At 45.9% G+C, this 18,052-nt stretch overlaps 1 protein-coding gene across 3 annotated transcripts in view; it reads right to left on the bottom strand.

The window, feature by feature from the left end:
- Positions 1-17,816, bottom strand: part of Rubcn (rubicon autophagy regulator) — a 49,155-nt gene extending 31,339 nt beyond the window's left edge. For 2 of the 3 annotated variants that reach the window (XM_039088925.2, XM_039088921.2), the window contains exons 1-3: positions 17,545-17,816; positions 6,315-6,468; positions 1,587-1,670 (exon numbers count right to left, since the gene is read on the bottom strand). In XM_039088925.2, the coding sequence (XP_038944853.1) occupies positions 1,587-1,670; positions 6,315-6,468; positions 17,545-17,609 (303 nt within the window). In that variant the 5' untranslated portion in view covers positions 17,610-17,816. The remainder of the gene's footprint in view (positions 1-1,586; positions 1,671-6,314; positions 6,469-17,544) is intronic. The other variant, NM_001427089.1, reaches the window with a different exon arrangement.
- Between the last annotated feature and the right edge of the window lie 236 nt (positions 17,817-18,052).

Here is an 18,052-nt window from a genome sequence, read left to right as displayed (position 1 = left end):
TAGGACAAGCGAGGCTGCTGGGTTTGGCTCTCTGAGTCCTATCTCCAAAGAGCTACTACTCTAGGATAGGCACAGGAAGGACTGTGACCTCTTGACCTCTCTGACTCCTCTATCTCAGAAAGCCTTCAGAGAGAAATGTGGTATTCGTGTATGTAGATGGTGGGTCTACAGGAAAAAAAAAACCACCGACATTTTTCCCAGTTTTTGCTTCTTTTATTGTATAAATGTTTTGCCTGAATATATGTTTGTGTATCAAATAGATGTGTTGCCTATAGAGTTCAGAAGAAGGCATCATATTCCCAGGGACTGGAAATTATAGTTGGTTGTTGGTACTGGGCATTGAGCCCAGGTCCTCTGCAAGAAAAGCCAGGGCTCTTAACCACTGAGCCATGCAGCCTCAAGGTTCTCTAAGAGTTCTAGTTATAACAACCTCTGGAACCTCCTCCTCCTTCAGTGTTTCTAAGAATAAGGTTTCACAGCTGGGATGGGCACCACAGAGTACATCAGTAGCAATGTCTACAGCACAACATCTTAGGGGCGGCAGCACCTACCTGTTAACTCAAGGGCAGCCTGGGCTACCTACTGAAACTCTACCTCAGCAGACAGAACAGAATGAATGAATGAATGAATGAATGAATGAATGGAAGAGAGGGAGGGAAGGAAGGGAGAAGGACGAAAGGAAGGAAGGGAAAGATGTAGGAAGGAGGGAAGGAAGGGAGGAAGAAAGGAAGGAAGGAGAGAAGGAAGGAAGGATGAGGAGGTAAAGAAAATAGCAGGTCCCAGCCTTTTCTCATACACAGGCCAGTATGAAACCCTGAGGCTTTGCTCTCTGAATATTTAGAAAAAGTGTGAGTATATCTCCTGACCTCATCTTAGCAACAAACCCAACAGCCGGGACACATGTGAAGCAAAAGAGGCCATACAAAGGGGACTAGAGAGGGCAGCCGACGGGTGTGTATTCCGAGCCATTTCATTCCTCTAACTGATGCATTTACACTCTTCTATGATAAAAGTGAAGCGCAGACACAGTATGGTCAGTGACTGTTCAAGAGCCAGCTGTGCACCTTTGTGGACGGTTTCCCTGGCTGTGACATGGAGCACTGTGTGGAGCTGCAGACGAGAATCCAGAGCAGCCAAAGCTCCTAAGGCGGCTCAGAGTGCTGGGCCCGGGCTCCAGAGACTGCTCTCCTTCCTGCCCGACGCACCTTTCTTCCATGGTCGGCTATCGGCTGCACTCAAATTCTTGCCATTGGTCCTAGATTTTTTTGTTTGTTTGTGTGATTGTTGTTGTTGTTGTTTTAAGACAGGGTCTCTCTGTGTAGGACTGGCCGTCTTAACTTGCTCAGTAGACCAGGCTACCCTTGAACTCAAGAGATCCACCTGCCTTTGACTATCAAGCTCTGGGATTAAAGGTGTGACTTTTTTTTAAGGGTTTCATTCAACTCTTTCCCCCTGTCCCAGGAGATGAGAAAGCACTCTGGAGTAATGAACTTGTAAGGCTGCTTGGTTGGGTAAGCCTCCCCTCTTATCAGTGACATCTATCTCGGGGAGAAAAGACTTTTCCAACAGAATATCCAGAATCTTACCTTTTCAACGTGAAGGGCTGAGTGCGGGCTGAGCCACCGAATGTCTTTCACAAACTGCCAGTAATCAGCCTGGCGGCAACAGACCTGCCAAACCAAGAGAGTGAGCAGATCACTGCAGCCCGGAAACACACACACACACCACACACACACACACACACCACACACACACACACACACACACACACACACACACACACACACACCACACACACACACACACACACACACACACACACACACACACACACACACACACACGAGGGGGGGGCAGAGACAGAGAGACAGACACAGACAGAGATAGAACAGAAGGGCAGGAAGGAGAGGGAAGGAGGGAGAGGAAGAGAATTGCCTGCTTCCACAAAGGCTGCCAGTATTACTTGGTACTAAGTTTATGGGTGAGATTTATTTTTCTGAATCGTTATGGCGTATGTCAAAGTTTGAACAAATAAGGAATGTATTATGAGCTAGGCACAGTGGCACACAACTTTAATCCTAGCACTGGGAAACAGAGAGCCTAGTCTGTAGACTGAGTTCCAAGACAACCAGGGCTACAAACAGAGAAATATGGCTGCTCTTGTAAAGGCCAGTTCCCAGCACTCACATGTGGCCCACAGCTGCCTGGACCTGCAGTTCCAGGGCATCCAATACCCTCTTCTGGCTTCCACAGGCACCGGGCACACTCACGGTGCACATACATACATGTAGACAATATACACATAAAAAATAAATCATTATAATTGGGCCATCTATGTGGCTAAGCAGTTTCTTCTTGTGCTAGGGGGAGGGGCCCTGTCACTTCTACTCAGCAGAGCCACCTCAGGGACTGTCTCCAAATTCCTAAGCAGCAGAACAGAGATGTTATCAATGCACTGGCCTTGCAGGAGCAGTCAAAGTGTGCCAGATGTGGCTGACAACAATGACACCCCGCTAAGACTACTGTCATGCCGTTACAGCTCCCCAGAGCCCTGGGTGATGACGAGAAAACAGAGCTCACATCTATAACACATCTTTTTGAAAACAAAGAGGAGAAATGACCAACAGGAATCATGTGTCCCTTCCTCTTTCCAAGGACACAGCACCCAGAATAGCTTCCCGATGACACAGCAGCCTGAAACCTTTGAAAGCACTGAACTTTCTGGAAGGAAACGACAGGGGAAAAACAAGTCTGGCACGGACCGACTTGAACTCTTAGACTTTAACAAGGCACAGGGCTGCAGTAAAACTGACATGGAGCTGCAGTTTCAGGTTTCCCCCTGCAGCCTCAGTGTACTATGTGCCTATACATGCTGCCTGTGTGGACGTCCGCACGCCACGTGGTTTTCTCTACTCACACTTACTGATGCTAGTGTTGTGAGTGCTTGGATGCATTCTTTAACATGCTTCACTCTGAATAGTGGTTTTCATGCTGTCGTTTTTTAAGAATTCTAACAAGATATGCTAACACCATTCTGCATGTGCAAGCTTGTTTTGTTTGAAAGTCTCCACATTTCTCCCTTTGTAGTAAAGATAGTGAAACTATCGTGTAATCTGGCTGTGTTACTATGTGACAATGTAAAATTAGTAACAGGGCCAAGAAAAGAACTTTTGTTATCAAGGCACAAGCACTTTAACCACTGAATGACAGCACCACTAATCTGGCAGCTATTTTGGTCACCAGCCTGGGAAACTTGCATTTTGTTTTTAAGGAAACTTTCTGGCGTGCATCCCAAACTTGTGGATGGAACACTGGGTAGGTCAATGCTACAAACTGGCACGAAGAGGATCGGGATGGAATGCAGTCCCCTGAGAAAGACACTTAGCCTTGCCCTGCTTGTTGGGTAGGACCGACAGCCACACGATAGTGTGAGGGAGACAGCAGGTTCAGACCTGGAACTCGGCACTGAGGTCTGAGCCGAGTGTCACAGGCACATGGGTGACAAGAGACCGCTTCAAGGAAAAAGAGGGGGACATAAGAGTTCACACAATGACTCCACCTTTAGAACCCTGTAACGGGCAAGGGACATGGCTCAGCAGGTGCGGGTACTGCCACGTCTAATGCCCTGAGTTCCAGCCCTCTCTCAGCGGAGAGGGTCCTGCAAGTTGTCCTCTGATCTTCACATACATGTACACAAAAACAAACGAACAAATAAGTGTAATTTTTTAAAAATTAAATTTCTTCTTTACTCCAAGAAGAAATTCAGGGATAGGAACAGAAGAATGTCACAGACTTGGGACAGTGCTTCCTGTGACATCAGAAGATAATACCATACAGACCAAGCAATGATGGTGTCAACAGTACTGTACTTACTAACCGAGGGAGAGATGGTCCTTCTATTAGATAACATGGACATCGTTTTCTTCTTTGTTTTTTGAGAAAAGGTTTCTCTGTAGCCCTGGCTGGCCTGGAATTCACTCTGTAGACCAGGCTGGCCTTGAACTCACAATATCACACTGTCTCTGCCTCCCATGTGCTGAGATTAAAGGAATGGCATTTTCTTTTCTTTTTTTTTTTTTTTTTTTTTGGTTCTTTTTTTTGGAGCTGGGGACCGAACCCAGGGCCTTGCGCTTCCTAGGCAAGCACTCTACCACTGAGCTAAATCCCCAGCCCCGGAATGGCATTTTCTTAAACAGCACTGCAAGATCACCAGTGGTAAGGGAGATAGTAAGACTTCACTGAATTAAGTTGTTTTCAAATTTTCAATGTTCTTAATTATATATACCACAGGACAACATGAAATAGGAAAACTATTATTACTTCGAGTTTTTAATTAGTTCTGTATGGTTATGCACACACACACGCTGTGCAGTCAGAGACAGCTGGCAGTTAGTTCTCTTCCATCAAGTGTGTCCCAGCAACCACACTCAGGTTGTTAGGTGTAGGGGTGTCTTTACCTGCTGAGCAGCTCACTGGTTATGTCCACAAGCTATGCAAGGCAGATTTAGATGCTACCTTATTTATTGTTCTATAGATTTTCTCTATAAGATAAATACTATTACCTTTATTTATACAGATGAGACTAGGACTATGGCTGATGAAAATGGCTTCTAGGGGCTGGAGAGATGGTTTAGTTGTTAAGAGTGCTGGCTCTCTTCCAGAGGACATGAGTTTAATTCTAGTTTAGTTACACGCATCTGTTAACTCTAGTCCCAGGGGATCTGACAGCCTCCTCTGATCTGAGGCACAGGCATCAGATAGCACACAGATAAACATTCGGGCAAATTACTATAGATATAAATAAACAAATAATTTAAAAATAATCACTCTAACTAAAAAAAGAAAAAAAAAAAGTCAGGCACTGTGATACACATCTTTAATCCCAGCACTTCGGAGGGAGAGGCAGGAAGATCTCTGTGAGTCCTAGGCCAGCCTGATTCTGCCTCTCAAGTACCAGCCTGGTTTACATAATGAGTTCCAGGGCTGCCAGGGGTACACAAGGAGGTCCTATGTCAAGAAGAAGAAGAAGAAGAAGAGGAAGAGGAAGAGGAAGAGGAGGAGGAGGAAGAAGAGGAAGGAGGAGGAAGGAGGAGGAGGAGAGAGGAAGAAGAAGAGGAAGAAGGAGGAGGAGGAAGAGGAAGAGGAGGAGGAGGAAGGAGGAGGAAGGAGGAGGAGGAGAGAGGAAGAAGAGGAGGAGGAAGGAGGAGGAGGAAGAAAGAAGGAGGAGGAGGAGTAGGAAGGAGGAGGAGGAAGAGAAGGAAGAGGAGGAGGAAGAAGGAGGAGGAGGAAGAGGAGGAAGAAGAGGAGGAAGAAGGAGGAGGAAGAAGAGGAAGAAGAAGGAGGAGGAAGGAAAGGAAGAAGAGGAGGAGGAGAAAGAAGAAGAAGAAGAAGAAGAAGAAGAAGAAGAAGAAGAAGAAGAAGAAGAAGAAGAGGAAGAAGAGGAAGAAGAGGAAGAAGAAGAAGAAGAAGAAGACGACGACCACGACGACGACCACCACCACCACCACCACCCAACGTCTTCTAAGATGCCATGTTCTAGGCCTTAGAATCTAAGTGGATGACTCATAACTGTTACTTTTTATGGAAAGAGGGATTTTTCAGATGGAATTGACTTAGTAATCTAGAGATGAGGAGGTCTTGCAGGTCAGACCAGTGTTATTATAAGAGCCCTGAAGAAAGACAGAGCTCACAGAAAGGAAAGGTTATGATACAATAGCAGAAATAAATTTCAAGACATTGTACTCCTGGGTTTTAAAAAGTGGAGGCCAACAGTCAAAGAATACAAGAGACAAAGCTTAGAAGCTGAAAAGACAAGAAAGAAGGAACTTTTAGTCTGGCAATGGTGGCCCAGGCCTTTAATCCCAGCACTCAGGAGGAGGCAGAGGCAGGCAGATCTCTGCAGTTCAAGGTCAGCCTGGTCTACAGAGCAAGTTCCAGAATAGCCAGGGTTATACATCGTGTCTTGAAACGAACAAAGAAATACATACACAAAACAACATCAGGAGAAGGAGAAGAGAAAAAATTAAGAAAGAAATGTTTAGAATTTCCTAGATCACAGCATGGCAGACACCTTGGTTTGAGCCTAATGAAGCTTACTTGAGAATTCTGACCTCAAGAGCTGAAAGGTAATAAATCAATAACTAGGAGAGTTTCATCCTTGTTTTAGAATCGACAGGAGACAAACTGACTAAGATCTTGCTGATGTGCTGCCTGCTGACCCCGGCGGTTTACTCATGGCTCCAACAGCTATGGCATATCAGGCACTCAGTGAGTGTCCTGGATACAGAGGAGGGGAGGGGATGAGTTCTACATACCTGGTCATGGATGAGCCCATGATACAGAATGTTCTGCATGTCCCTGCAAAGCCGCTCCAGACCCCCATACTTGGACCAGACATTGGGGCAGTTGGCCGACACCAAACCCTCCACAGTAGTCTTCAAATTACCCAGCAGCTGCCAGTGCTCTCTCCTGAAATTGTACCAAATGGTTAGTTAAGCTTGTTGTGCCTGATCCCGATCAAACAGATCAAAAAATAAAGAAAGAAAAAGAGGGGCTGGAGAGATGGCTCAGCGGTTAAGAGCACCCGACTACTCTTCCAGAGGTCCTGAGTTCAATTCCCAGCAACCACATGGTGGCTCACAACCATCTGTAAAGAGATTCGATGCCCTCTTCTGGTGTGTCTGAAGACAGCTACAGTGTACTTATATATAAGAAATGAATTTTAAAAAGAAAGAAAGAAAGAAAGGAAGGAAGGAAGAAAGAAAAAGAAACGGAAAACGGAGTCTCCCGTCCTGCATGCTAACCTTCTCTCCCCTATTAATTTCTTACTTCAACATTAGGCTCTGCCCTGAGAGTATTACTGTTCGTTATAAAGACTCAAACCCTCACACTTGCACGGCATATTGTGGGTATTTGTGGTTTTAGGAGGGCATCCCATTTCTGAGCCAGGCAGTGGTGCTGCACACCTTTAATCCCAGTACTAGGAAGCTACGGCAGGTGGATCTCTGAGTTTGAGGCCAGCCTGGTCTACACAGTGAGTGTCAGGACAGCAAGGGCTACAAAGAGAAACCCTGTCTCAGAAACGCAACAGAACAAAAGATCCATTTCTGAATAGTGATAACACATAGGCTAAAGCTGAGAACCCCCACCTAAAATCACAAACAGATTTTTAATTCTCATGTGTAATGATGTTTTGCCTACACATCTGCCCATGACCATGTGCGTGCCTGGTGATGGTGGACGTAGGAGGCATTGGATCCTCTGAGACTGGGATTACAGGTGGTTGGGAGCTGTCTGTAGGTGCTAGGAATTGAACCTGAGTAGAAAGTGCTCTTTACCACTGATTCACTTCTCCAACCCAAAGTCAGAAGCCTTCTATGTTAGAAACCAAGCCCAAGCCAACCCTTCTTCTTATTCCCTATGTATTCCCAAGCAGTAAGTGGAGCATAGTAAAGGGCAGAGGGCATGCACACACACACACACACACACACACACACACACACACACACTCACACACACATGCATACACACACACCACACACATGAAACACACACACACAGGCACACACATGCACACACACCACACACATGAACACACACACACACACACACACACACACACACACACTACAGATAAGAACACAGACAACCTGTAATGTTTTTGAGACAGTCTCATGTATTCTAGGCTGCCCTGGACCTCACTAAGTGGCTGAGGAGAACTTTGTGATCCTCTTGCCACTCCCTCCCAGGTGCCAAGATGACAGGCGTGTGCTACCAGCTCTAGCTTTACACAGTGCTAGGGATCTTGTATCAGACAGACACTCTTAACTACTGAGCTGCACCCCCAGGTCACCCATTTTTTTCCTGTGATTTTTAAGAGGGCATTAAAACAAAAAGGTTTTAAGTTTGTACTGAAGTCACGTTGAGACATGTCCTCAAACCAGGCGGCTGTCACCTCCTAGACTGTTTGATGTACTTCACTGGAAAAGTCAGAAAATTGCTGCCTTGATCAAACTGGTCTCTCTTAATCCCTGGCACTCTCTTGCCACAGCCTTTAAACAGTAAACACCCAAGGGCAGACACAGTTGAGCGCAGGAGCTGGACGTGCTGATCTGCTGGATGAGGGAAGCATGAGATGATGTGTCACACACACTTGGCCCCTTGGTCCCAGCTATGAACTGCACACATTACATCATCCTCTTTTTCACTAGTAGACTACTGCGCTTTCCTTTTCCATGATGATCCCAGGACACAGAAGAGGCCTTCAGGACACTTCGTCATGGGTACTTTATGTCACGAGCACAACAGTGGAGGACGGAATCTGAACTGTAATCCCTTCCATCAATGCAAAACCGGTCTTCCGTGCCTGTTCTGCACTCTTTTAGGGAAGTAACTGAGTAAAGGCCAACAAGTAAAGTCCCGAGATGAGTGGGCGACAGGCGTGGGGTAGGAGAATCGTCCACAAACGAGCGCTGGGAGGATTGCGACTGGCTCTGAAGCCTGAGAACAAGAATTTGTTTGAACTGGGAGACAGTCAGGCTTTCTTTTCCTTATTAAATGTTTGAACCACCAGCTGGGTATGGTGGTTCACTCCCATAATCCTAGCATTCAGGAGGCTTCAAACTGAAGGCCGGCCTGTATTACAAAGAGAGTTCCAGGCCAGCATGAGCAACAGAGTGACCTTATCTTACAGAAATATCGACTCACCAAACTTTTCTTACATTTTTATACCAGTCCTAAAATGTCCACAGAACTAAGGCAATCGCTCAAAGTGCCACTTATTTTTATATTATGAGAAAGTGCCATTCCGGAGGCCAACTGACAGCCAACTGCTGCCCACCGGCTGCATATCCTATGATTCAACAGGGCTAATGAGCCTCTGGCCTGTTCTGAGTGACTCAGTTTTCGCATTCCAACAAACTACAATCAAGCCTTACAGGCCTGACAGCCAGCTTGGTTTAGCAAGTGGCTGCATACCCGCGGTCTGATTCATTCTGGGCCAATCCCAATTAACTTCTTAAAGAGTACCATGACGCAGACATCATTCTTGACTACAACACTCAAGTCCTCGGACCTCTGAGTACTCTGAACAAAGCTAAAGAACCTTCCTTTCCCACAAGAGAGTGACCTTGAGATGCTAAAGCTACAGAGAAACAAAGCTCTTCTACGGTACCCACGCACACTATGCTTGGTGGATGCTCATTTGGAAGAAACATACGCCTCTAAAATTTGTATTTACATCATTTACCAAGCCTTGTAGTATTCTTACTGATATACATATTTTCAGAGATGAGACACAGAATTAACTTGAAGTTCACAAAGTGGTATTGGGTTACTCCGTTCTTGCCTGAACCTTAGATGTAAGTAAGTTACATCTAAGCATCCTTAGGTGTAAGTTCACCATGGAGAATAAGCACCTTTTCTCATGAGTGTGTGCATGCATCTGTGTGTGTGGGGGTGGGGAGTATTTATACAGGTACACATGGAGGCCAGAGGACAACCTCAGAGTGTCATCCTCAGAAATGCTGTCTCTCTCTTTTGAGATGATCAATTATGCTGCGCTGGCTGCCTAGTAAGCCCCAAATATCTTTACATTCTCCCATCGGCTACCAAGCCACTCTCTGCATTAGGATTTCAAATGTGTGTCACCGTGTCTCGCATGGGCGCTAGGCAGTTAACTCAGGCCCTGCCACTTAGAAGGCAGTTTTCTGACTGGGCTATCTCCCTAACCCTAACGCTATTTGAAAAGCATTTCAACAGGCAAGATAAAGTTTGGCTAGCCTGTTCAACCATAATTGTTTGGATGGATATTTCTCCACACATAACCGTTACCTAGACAAGTCAAAGCCTTTGAAATGGGTTTGGCTGAGAGAAGTTCTTGGAGGCAGAACTGATAAAGCTGTCATAGACACAAACAAGATGCATAACCCATCTTCACCCGAGTCTTTTCACTGCTTAGAGTAAAGTGGGTCCCAGGACGTAATCCTCTAGTTTCTTGTGGTAGGAGTTTAACCATAACCCTCCTTTAAAGAGAAATAGAAGCTAGCTAAGTGACTCAACTATCTGGGGTAAAAAATGGCTTCCTAACTACTTACCCAGATTTAAGCCTGCCAAATTATAGTAAGAAATGACACTTAAGACAACGGAGCTGGAGAGATGGCTCAGTGGTAGAACACTGGCTGTCCTCCAGGGAACCCAGGTTTGATTCCCAGTACCCACACGGCAATTTACAACTGGCTGTGGGACTCCAGCCACAGGGGCTCCAACATTCCTCTGGCCTCCACATGCACTAGGCACATAAGCAGAGCATAGATATATAGACAGGAAAAAACCCATACACACCAAAATAAAGTTAAAAAAATCCAAACAAGGAAAGTTACAAATGGGTTTTATTGTTGCAAATGTTGCAAATGTTGCAAATGTTTTTAAAAGCAGTATACATATGTGTAAAATGAAAGTATAAATACTGGAAAACATAACATATGCTAGACCATATACATAAGGGCAGACACTGCACGACTGTTCTGTTTGAGACAGGGTTTCTCTGTGTAACAGTCCTGGCTGTTTTGGAACCTGCTTTGTAGACCAGGATAGCCCCAAACTCACAGAGACCCAGCCACTTCTACTTCCCAAGTCCTGGGATTAAACGCAGGCAGCACCATACCTGCGGACACTAGACAACTATAAATGAGATTCAGTGTAAATACCGGCGGTTACAATCCCCAGTGTTCTCGTTCTCTCTCTCTCTCCCTCTCTCCCTCCCTGTGTGTGTGTGTGTGTGTGTGTGTGTGTGTGTGTGTGTGTGTGTGTGTCTGTCTGTCTCTGCATTTGTACTGGTACACATAAAGGCCAGAGGACAACCTCAGAGTGTCATCCTCAGAAATGCTCTTATGCATATTTGTGTGTATGGTGACCAGAGGTCAACCTCAGCTGACGTTCTTTAGGAGTCGTTATCTTGGTTTTTAAAACAGGGTCTCACACTGGGACCTGAGGCCTGCTGCTTAGTTTAGCTAGCTGACCAGCAGGCCTAGGGAACTGCTTGTCTTAGTATCCCAGAGCTGGGATTACAAATACATGCTACCACAACAAGTTTTGCTTTTTGCTTGCTTGTTTGTTTTTACCGTGGATGCTAGGGATAACATTCAGGGCCTTATAGTTGCAGAGCAATCTCTTCATCTTCTGAATTACCTCCCCAGGCCCTCAAGTGTTCTTTTTAGAAGCAAAAGGAAACTACTCTAGCATATCCCTTTCACAGTATGTCATTTATCTAGGATGGATATCATTACTGAGATCACAGTTAGAGGTCAGCTTGTACCAAGTCAAGTATTGATTTGATCCCTGAAATGGAGGGTGGAACATGATATCAACATGACAAAACGCTAGAAAAGAATAAGGAGTTTGACCAGAAATACTTTCTCTAGCTATGATAGCATTGAAAGCTGGGGGGAGGTGGGGAGACAATACGGGACGAATCTCAATGTAAAAATACTAAAACCCAAAGTATGTTATCAGTGTTACCTTGGGGGTATGAGGAAACTAAGAAGGAGAAGAGCTGTGTAGGCTTTTCTGAGATTAGCAATTAATACAGACCCACAGGAGCTGGGCGATGGCTCAGTAGTTAAGAGCCCTTGCACAGCCCTTGGTCTCAGTCCCACCATGTATGTGGTGGCTCACAACTGTCTGTCCCTCCAACTCCGGAGGATCTAATATCCTCTCCTGGCCTCTGAGGGTGCACATATACACATGCAAGTGAGCACTCATAAACACGTTAGCAAGCAAGAACCGGAAAGTACCATAAAGGATTTTTAAATACTCAAATGTCAAGAGGGGTCTCATGCTGAAAAACTCTGACTAGGCAATCCCCTGGGACTTTCAAGGTCAGAAAGCAATTTCTAAAAAGAATTGGTTACTCCTCTACGTACAGAAAGACACAAAATTATTAAGCATTTATGCTTCTTCTTAAATACTATGCTTATGGAAAAAATACTTGACTCTATTGTACAGTCTCTCAACTCTGAGGCATGCAGGAGACCATAGCCATTGGCCTGCCCTGCTCTTTAATCTTCATAATATTCATCTTCATATCCAGGAAGAAATCGTCAATATCTCTACACAACTTTGTATCTTAGACCTATCCAACAAATGCCTCACCAGTCATACCAAACTTGAATGATACTGGGATTGAATTTCAACAATGACTAGATTTAACAAAAGGCAGAATTCCTTACTCTAGGGACTATACCCAGGGCTGACCTACAAGCCCCTTAGTAGGAAGTTCCCACCCTCTCTATCACTTGCTCTTAATCTAAATACTTTCCTACTAGAATCCTGCAATCTAAATACAATGAAGTCTACACAGTATAGTCTATTCACTGGTGTGCTGACCTCACTCTGACTCCTGGTGTTTTATTTACCAGATCTTTCTATGTAGAACATCTCTCATCACCTCACGCAGGTACTCAGGTTTAGCTAGCTCAACTTCTTCTCAGAGATATTAAGTAATCTGCTTCACTACAATTGCTTGCTAGGATCCCTAGACCCCATGCTAGCAACAGACCAGTCTTCTTGGTAATACTTATCGTTACTATAGCTACTACACAGTTGTGCCAATGACACCGTCTGTGATCAACCCAACAAGCTGATGAAACACACATACATAGGAAGTGATTTTACAAGAGCAGGGTGAGGCTGGCTGGTGATGGCAGTGGTGTACTCCTTCTGACCCAGCACTTGGGAAGCAGAGGCAGGCTGATCTCTGAGTTTATGAGGCTAGCCTGGTCTACAGACTAGTTTTAGAACAACCAGGGCTACACACACACACACACACACACACACACACACACACACAAATCCTGTCTTGAAAAACCAAAATAAATAATTAAATTAAAGAGAAGGATATGGAAGAGGAGGAAGAAAAAGAGAGAGAAAAAAATCCATCTCATAGAACTGAAAAACTGTCACCAACAGAAACAAGTGCTTGAGGCACAGCCCTTGCCATCGGCTGACACTTTCCCCTCACGCCTCCTAACACACTTCCCTGAAAGCTTCCAGGATGTATTTGCAGACAGGGGAGTAGGGGAGGGGCTGGAGTGGGAAGTATTTGATACAAATGATCAAGCTACACAGTGCAGAATGAATGCTCAAGAATCCCGCCATCACCTGCTTTACCAACATCCTTATGCACCGCCAACCCCTGGCATCCCAATCCTTGGTGAGAGGAAAAGAAGTGATAAGAGATGAGGACGGAAGGAGAGAAAGGGTAGGCTGTGAGGGAGAGGTGGGAAGGAGGTCTGGAAGGCCTGCTGAAGGCTGACTAAGCTCCTCAGGCAGAGAGGAAGAGACTGTGAGAGTGCAGAGACGGCTGAAAGAAGCCCAGGTGACTGAGCCTGGGACTGAGCTTCAGAGGGAAGGACGCACAAACTCAACACTGGGTTGGGTTTTTCCGTCCCTTTAGTTGCTGAGTTCTATACAACTCAATACCCGTTGTTATCACAGAAGACTGAGCAGGAACATAATGTGCTCGGCATGGTACCTCACACTCCAGGCACCCCCTCCTCATCCTTCCCACTGTCCCCTGTGTCGTTCCACTCTCAGGTCATCAGTCTGTCTATGAGCTCATGAAGCTATAAACTACAGGAATGAAATAAGAGCAAGAGGCCATGGGATATTAACCTGAGACTGACCTTATAGTTACCTTCAGTAGCAGCCATTTTCCTGTAAACGATAAACTTCATCCTTCACTATGGTTGAAAAAAATCGTACTGTTATATACAGATCACTGAAGATCTCTGAACAACTATGTAGTGACTTTGTTTCTGAATTTAAATAAGAGGCAGCAATATAGACCTAGACTGAGACTACGTTCAGAGAGGACATGAGTTAAGTTGCTGGAATAGTCTCCGGTGTGAGAGCCTGTCAGCAAGTGAGCGTGCGCCTGCACCTGCCTGGAACCCGTGGCCTTTGAAAACAGCTGCGCTCCAGAAGGGAATCACCGTTATCACTTATTCTGGTCAATGAAATTCTAGGAAGGGTTCATCCCACCCTAGGGTCCATCATTTAAGTCCAATACAATCCAGGCCCAACTGAGAGCCACGCCCTACATCCTGACTGTAGGAACATCAGTCAGTCGGTCCAGGGAACGCCTGCTTCTGCTGGAGCTGCTGGACTGCATCCTTTCTGTTACTGCTGTTGAGATCTCCAGACTTGGAGCTGCTAAGGTTTCCCTATACAAAGTCTCACTAGGAAGGAAACCAACAAACTTGGACCCATCTGCACCAAGGTTTGGCTGTGCCTGAAAGTAATACTATGCCCTGGATCTTAAAAAAGGACTATAAACCATTATATCTGGAAATGAATAAAAAAGAATTCAAGGAAATAGTAGGGAAGAACTCACAGAAACGAATGTGTGCTTGGACACGGGAGAGAGAAGTATGACAGGGAGGCTCTGGCTTAGCTGACAGTGGAAAATGCTACAGACTGGGGCTAAGGACACAGGAGGGAAGGCCTGGTCCACTGAGTGCTTGGAGTCACTAAAGTGTATCTGACTATTTAATTCTGACTCTGTGGGCCACTACACCAGGAAAGCTGAGCCCTGGGTAGAGCTGAACTCCTGGCTCTCAAGTAGACTGTACTGCTCAGTAAAGTCCAGGCTGACAACAGTAATTAAAGGACTGCTGCTTCAGATGACAGCTCCTGCAGACGACTCCCAAACAATTACGGAAACTCTAGGGAAAGAGAAGTACCACTCTTAAGCACAGTGGGATTCTGGTATGATAGTTAGCTACATGGAAAACAGTACAGGAACCTATGATGTAACTACACTTCTAGGGTGAAGTGAAGAGCTAGGTCAACACCCCAATCTCCCATGAGCTCGACTTGGCCAGAGCAGCCATGAAAACTAGGAAGAAAAAGCTACCCTCCTGCATGATAACCTGTGGACAACATTCCAAGCACACGGCAGCTGGAGACCGGACAAAGCACGCAGCCCTTTGTACTTTAGTACATAGCAGGCATACTTCGAGGAGCCTGAGCTCTTAGCTTTACTTCCTTCTTATGACCTTCCAGCGGGAAGGACACTGGGCCTCCACGGCAGTGGAGATGAGCAAGCCGAGCACAAAGCTAGGACTCAGTTGTAGCCTTGCATATAAGGAATGAAAAGAGAAACCTGAAATTTCACTGTGAGGCTCTGTCATGGTTGACTGAATGCAAGATGCTATTAACTGAGATCAAAACAGAAGAGAGGCTTGTGGTGGGGCTAAATTATGCACATTTCCCTATTAAGTGCTTGGAAAACTGTATATCCTTCATTCGTGACAAATGCTGTCAGCTCACTAAGATGACATTTTGAATTGTGTGTTGTAGTGACCATAAAAAGATTATGTTTGCAGGGGTCTGGCCACAATGCCTCAATTCTCAAACATAAGGCATGTGTTTACCAGTGTCTATCTGGAGCTAAGGAGGCCATCAGTACCATGAAGCTTCACTAAACACACATTCTGAACTAATTAACCGCCAGCAGAGAGTAGCCTTACAACAACAGTTTGAGCGAGTGACTGTGTGTGTGTGTGTGTGTGTGTGTGCTGGAGTTGCTTAAACTAAAGCACTCAAGTTAAGAGGCAGGTATAAAAGGGGTAATTGACAGAAAAATATATCTGCAAAGGAGCTGTCCTGCCCCCTAAATGAGGCACAGAACAGTAAAAACAGAACACTACTGTGTACATTGGCCGCTATCATCATGAGGGGCAGCAGCAGAATGTAGAGGGTAAAAGTAATGGGGGGGGGGGTCTCAGTTCTACCAGAGATTCACCGAGTGATGATGGCATCTGTGTCTCTGCTTCCTCATCAGGGAAATGACCATAGGTATAGTGGCTACCTCACACAACTGCTAAGATGTTCAACAGCTTAGCCTTCGCAATGCTGTCAAAACAGTGTCTGGTGTACGAGAAAGAAGTAATGGATGACTGACTGATGCCGCTCCACACAGAACAGCACAAGAAAATCAAAATAGCCCTAAAGCTTGCTTAGCAGCTACAGAGGACCATTTACATAAGACACCTCACAGACATCTGGAGAAAAAGAAATAGTCAAATATACAAAAGCAGAAACTAAAGTGTAGAAAAGGGAAGTAAGGCATCCAGTTTCATTTAGTATACACCATCCATAGACCTCAGGCAAGAACTCCATGTTTGACTAATTCAGTAGGCCACAGGCTACTTTGTACACAAGAAAGTACATCACAGCAGAAATATCTTCACACAAGCACTTTTCCATTCTCCCCTAAAAATATTTTGAGGTAAATTATTTTGTTTCTAGTCATGGGACTTCACCTGTTCAGGAGACCATCATTGTAACCAAACCTATTTCTAAGTCTCAAGAAAGACTCCCTTAGGCCACATTTCTACTGCGTCTCTGCTTCTACATCCTCCGAAGAGGCTGAGACCCGCTTCTGCTGTGATGCTGAGGATGGAGCCCAGGGCTGCCTGCATGCTAGGCAAGTGCTCTCCTGGGAATCACAAGCAATCCTGAGTAGGAGACACCTTTACAGAGTCCAGAGGATGGTGGGGCTAAAGTAGGTTTGTTTTTATTTTAACTGTAATCTTGGCTGGTGAAATGGCTCTGGGTAAAGATGCTTGCTGCCAAGTCTGACACCTGAGTTCTATTCTCAGAATCTACATGGTGGATGGAGAGAACTGCCTCCTCCAAGTTGTCCTCTAATCTCACACGCTCACGCGCGCACACACACACACACACACGCACACAAATAAGTGTAATTGTTTAAACAAACAAACAAAAAAAAGGAAAATAAATCTTAAATCCCCCTATTTCTAGAAGCTAAGGGTTTCTGACAATAATTCCACATAAACTTGAGCTTACTTAGTTTGCATTGTGGAGAAGCAGCAAAGGGATGAAGATGAAAAGGAAATGATGGAGGTCCTCTCAGGGTATCAGGATCTCACTGACAAAGGACATGCACACAATTTCTGTCCCTTCAGCAAGCCCACACCCAGTGAAATCAGTGGCTTTTCACCCACAGGCCTGCCTCTCCTCCTCACCCACATTCATCCCTTCCTAACCTTGCTGAGCCATTGTAATCTAAAAACCTCAGCTCCCAGTGTAATTTACAGCACCCTCTTAAAATTGGTCTGGGTTATCACCACAAGTTTTAACGCAGGGCACCAATCTTGTTTCTGCTCTTATCTATAGACTTTGGCCTATAAAATCTCACTACAGCACCTCAGTCCTTTCTCTCAGGCTCTCAATGTCCTCCTCTCTCCTCCGGCAGTCTTGGATTTTAGCTTCTTCATTCTTTCCTCGCCCTCAAAGAATCATACCCACCCTGGCTCACCGTCCCTAAATTCATCTTCTCCCTCGTCCTTATACACGCCCTGCCAGTCCCTCCTCTTGGAAATTCTTTCCAAACAAGTCACTTACAGCAGTAGCTCTATGGTCTGCCGCGCTCCGCACTGCGTGTCATCCCTGCCCTGCCAAGTCTCCCAGCGCTCCCGCACACCCAACAGCCCCGACTGATAGCCTCTCCCAGCCCACCTGCTCTCCTCCGGCAGGCGTTCCCCGCCGCCGCCAAGATCCATTCCCGCGCCCTCCGGACGCATCCGGACTGTAAGGCCGTCTCGGGGCCGAAGAGAGGCTCCAGGCCGCTTCGACAGCCAGGGCACCCGGAGCACCCTCAAGAGAGGGGAGGCACCTGGCTGGTGGGCTCAGAACCATGCACTACACCCTGACAGCGACAGAGTCAAGGATTGCTGCCTCAGCTGCCGTTCTACCCCTGCCACCCCCACTTCCGGCTCCAAGAACTACAATTCCCAAAAAGCCCTTCGAAGACCATCCTTCTCCCGGCATGCACTGCTCTATCCAATCCCAGGATCACCTAACCACTGTACACAGACGACAGCTGCGCCCTAGGCGAGTTTGTCTGGGCTGGGAACCTGGATTGAAAGCTCCATGAACGACAATCTGGAATTCGAGGGCAAACTTCTGTCACACTTTAATCAGGAAATTAGACTCTGTCGGAAGTTAAGCTAGACAATAAAGCTGA

Source organism: Rattus norvegicus, chromosome 11, assembly GCF_036323735.1.
Source record: "Rattus norvegicus strain BN/NHsdMcwi chromosome 11, GRCr8, whole genome shotgun sequence".
Taxonomy (NCBI): Eukaryota; Metazoa; Chordata; class Mammalia; order Rodentia; family Muridae; genus Rattus; species Rattus norvegicus.
This window is presented reverse-complemented; position numbering and strand designations above follow the sequence as displayed.